General features: G+C 34.4%; 1 protein-coding gene across 1 annotated transcript; it reads right to left on the reverse strand.

Annotated features, from left to right (window-relative positions):
- Nucleotides 1-1,040: 1,040 nt before the first annotated feature.
- LOC132191090 (beta-amyrin 16-alpha-hydroxylase CYP87D16-like) lies at nucleotides 1,041-3,525 on the reverse strand. The gene is made up of 9 exons (XM_059606102.2): nucleotides 3,326-3,525; nucleotides 2,904-3,231; nucleotides 2,664-2,813; nucleotides 2,335-2,583; nucleotides 2,150-2,239; nucleotides 1,975-2,053; nucleotides 1,715-1,821; nucleotides 1,449-1,576; nucleotides 1,041-1,134 (listed from the first exon to the last, which is right to left on the reverse strand). Exons 1-9 carry the CDS (start codon nucleotides 3,523-3,525, stop codon nucleotides 1,041-1,043), a joined length of 1,425 nt encoding a protein of 474 aa, XP_059462085.2.
- Between the last annotated feature and the right edge of the window lie 323 nt (nucleotides 3,526-3,848).

Here is a 3,848-nt window from a genome sequence, read left to right on the forward strand (position 1 = left end):
TTTTCCTTTAAGGATTAAAAAAAAAAAAATGGTCCATCCTTGGCTGTTCTATATAAAAATGAATTTTATATGCTTTTGTCATTTTCCATGGATGAAGCATGGAAAATTATGCTTGCCTTAAAAAAAGGGTCAATGGTAGTGAAAAAAAAAAAACAAAACGGTGTGCAAGTTAGGGGAGATGAAGAAGAAGAAGAAAAGAAGAAAAGAAATGAACGGGCTGGAGAAGAAGAGGAGCAACAAGAAGATGAAGATGATGTGCATTAGAGTTTTTTTTTATTTTTTTAATATTTTTATTTTTTTAAATATTGATTTTTTTTAATATTATATAAAATTTATATTATTTCTTTAAAAAAAATATTTTTTTTATTGCCCTAAACGACCCAAACTGGGTTGTTTTGGGCTACCGCATGGTGCAGTAGTTTTGAATTACCGCACGGTCCGCACCTAAGCCGAATCCCTTACTAACAACAGGTGCCAACAAATCGTAAAAAACTTACAAATTTAACAATCTCTTTTTTTTGGTAAGTATTTTGCTTATTACTATGTTAAAGGCATCGATTAATGCTAGAAACTACACTTTTTTATATACAGTCTTGTTAAACACGACCGTGTCAATAAATTCTTGTTTACAAAAAAAAAAAAAAAAACAAAAAGAATTGATTGACACCGCTATTTCACCAAAATACAATAATTTTCTTTCATTCCTTTTTCAATTATACTCTTAACTTAACAAGTGCCATCTTCCATGTAGAGACTCCTCTAGTAAAATCGACCTTTAATTTATATCTCCCAACAAAAACACAGAATCTTTCTAATAACAAAAGTGAGTCCTGTTATTAATTAGAGGAAAACATAATAACATAGATTAACATGCCCATTTCTTTTATGGAACGCACGCCTAGCTAGTATATATTATGGAACACACGTGGTGGTAATTTGCTTAATAGGGATGGATAATTTTCATTTTATGTGGGAGGAATATAAATATGCATGGCGGTCTTGCTATATGCACGATCCTATTCCTAACGATCTGGAGACTTTCATCCATGCTTTGTTGAAACCTGAATGAAAAAACCATCTCCAAACCCTAAAATAGGAGACCGAGTCACCTCTCCTTCCTTGATTGCGGTCCACCTAGACTCACATATAATTCAATTATGTTAGAGCATATCATGAAGTTCAAGAATAATAGTCATAGTTGAAGATTATCATTGACTTACAGTTGAAGAATATCACTACGTCGCACTTAAAGATTATCATTGAATTACAGTTGAAGTCTAGTTATAGTTAAAGACTATCACCTAGTTAGAGTAGAAGTCTATTTGTATTTAACATGATTTTCTTATAAATTAGAGCATACATGTTATATATTGTAAACATTACTTATAAAATAAGAGCATAACGTAACTTTAGAGCTTTATCCCGTGATAGACCGAAAAAGTAGGTACCTGTATTTGGTGACAATAGCATGAAGAAAAACACCCATTAAAACCTTGCTGAACTCTGCTCCTACACACGATTTCATGCCTGCTCCAAATGGTATGAAATGCTTTGCTGTGACGTTTGCTGAGATGTCCTTTACATCATAATTATGGAAAGAAAGATTAGCAGAATATAAGGTAAGCCAACTAAAATTGGTCCATGTTTTAGTAAGTGATCGTGGTGATGACTGATGACCATATCAAGTTTTTGTTTTTTTTTCTTATCAACCGACCTGCCAGCGCCATGGATTGAAGGCAAGAGGATCCTCATAAGCGTTTGGATTAAGTTGAATGGCAGAAGGAACAACCATAAGTACCCAGCCTTTTGGAATTGTATACCCTGTATAATTAATAAGAGTGGCTCATATATATTGACATCTGAAATAAGTGGTTTTAACATTTATTATGATAAAAAAAAAAATTAAAAAAAAAAAAATTATTTGAACATATATATATATATGATGTTGCCTGATTTGATTTTGAACTTACGCACCATTTACTTGAATGTCTTGAATCGTTCTTCTCAGAATCCCAGGAGCAACACTGGCCAGTCTTAGTGACTCATTGATAACCTATTTTTCCAATTCATTCGACAGTAAAAATGAGGCCCTTCAAAAACATTAAAAAAGTACGAGCGAGCCCATTGAAAGGTGGGAGAATCCACTCACATGATGGGTAAAGGTCATTGATTTGTATTCCTTCCATGTGAGTCCAGAACTGGCATCTCCTCTGCTATTAAGAATTGCTTCATGCTCCTCCTAATATATAATATATAAAACGTTGTTAATTAAGAAATATTAAGCACCAAAAATGTTGAGTTTTCCAAACCTGATTCCTATGTGTCATGACTAACCGTTAGTTGTTGCAAGACTTCAGGGTGGTCGGAAATCAACTTAATGGCCAACGTAAGAGTTGCTGATATTGTCTCAAAGCTGGCAAGGAGAAGCCCAAACATCATACAGATAATGAATTTTTCGGTCAAAAAATTCTCCGTTTTCATGTCTGCCAACAACAGATCAAGAAAATCTCCTTTACGAATGTCAGGATTACGCTTTCTCTCTTCCAGCGTGTTAGTTATTAAGTTTATTGCCTTCTTCTGGTTCTGCATGATCATAATCGAATTGATTAATATCTATCAGATTAAATTTTGATTAGTGTAAGAATTGAGTTTATAGGACTTACCTGTCGACATGTATGGTAAGCTGTACCGGGGATGTTAATGGGGAATGCCACAAGTCCTTGCAAAAAGTTGGTTAAAGATTCACCAATATTTTCACCTGATTTCTCCGCATCATAGCTGAACAACTGCGCGGCTGTAAAATCAAAGATCATCTGCAAATAACCAAGAAATAGGGTACTCAACAAAAGAAAAAAAAAAAAAAAAAAAATCTTTGTTTAGAAGGGACTGAATAGATTGCTTACAGCTGCAGTACTTTTCTTCACTTCCAAACTTGGCAGCTTAGACCAATCCAGCAACCTTTGATTAATCACACCCTCTAACTTAGGCAGCATGTTGTACTTGAGAGCCTCAATACCAAAATGACCCGAGATTAAGTTTCGAATGTACTTATGAATGTTTTTATGAGCATGAATTTTTGTTGCGTCTTGGTTAAGAAGCTTTGCAAAGGAGTCCATATACCACCGTTCCACTAGTTTTCCTTCTTGTTGGAAAACATAATAGTTGAATTCTGGGTCCGATGATACCACAACTGGCCGCCCTGCCAGACTTGTCCGAAATATTGGCCCATATCTGAAATGAAAGAATAATTAAAAAAGTTATCTACAGTTGAGATATATACGCAACAAATTGCATGAGGACTAATATATATTGTGCATGGGCTTACTTTTTCATCCTTTTCTTGATAAAAGTCGGCATGTCTAATGACTTGTTTGAGACCATGAAATCAAGTGTCTCCCCAATGAGTGGGAAGCCCATAAATCCTGGAGGTAATTTTCCTTTACATTTAGGGTTCCTCCACCTATAAAGCCAATGGGTGGCAACCACTAAAAGCAAGGTAATGATGGAAATCCAAACAGACCACATCCTTACAACTGAGGTATAGAGAGCCATGATAAGAGTATTGGGGGAACTTTGGGTTGCTTTCTAGGAAAAGAGTGCGGCTCTTTATACATATAGGCAAATTTTCAAGAGTTCTTCCCCCAGGGCCCCCAGCCTCTGGTTTGATTTATATCCGTTGTACTTTAAAAAATAATAATAAATCTAGAGTTGAGCAACATTCATTTAAATTTAATGTAACTCATCGATCATGAAGGTGTTTTTTTTTTTTTTTTTTAACAATATCAATCAAATAGGACAAAATGGTCTTTCAGTTTCATTGATAGAAAATTATTGATTCAATGATTCAA

The sequence above is a fragment of the Corylus avellana genome, chromosome 9, assembly GCF_965113065.1.
Source record: "Corylus avellana chromosome 9, dhCorAvel1.hap1.2, whole genome shotgun sequence".
Taxonomy (NCBI): domain Eukaryota; kingdom Viridiplantae; phylum Streptophyta; class Magnoliopsida; order Fagales; family Betulaceae; genus Corylus; species Corylus avellana.

Bases quoted from the DNA above. Each gene is read 5' to 3' on its own strand.
- LOC132191090 (XM_059606102.2), bottom strand. From the start codon at position 3,525: ATGTGGTCTGTTTGGATTTCCATCATTACCTTGCTTTTAGTGGTTGCC. The intron at 3,232-3,325 runs GTAAGCCCATGC...CTTTCATTTCAG, and splicing joins ATCAAGAAAAGGATGAAAAA to ATATGGGCCAATATTTCGGA. The intron at 2,584-2,663 runs GTAAGTCCTATA...ATGATCATGCAG, and splicing joins CTTACCATACATGTCGACAG to AACCAGAAGAAGGCAATAAA.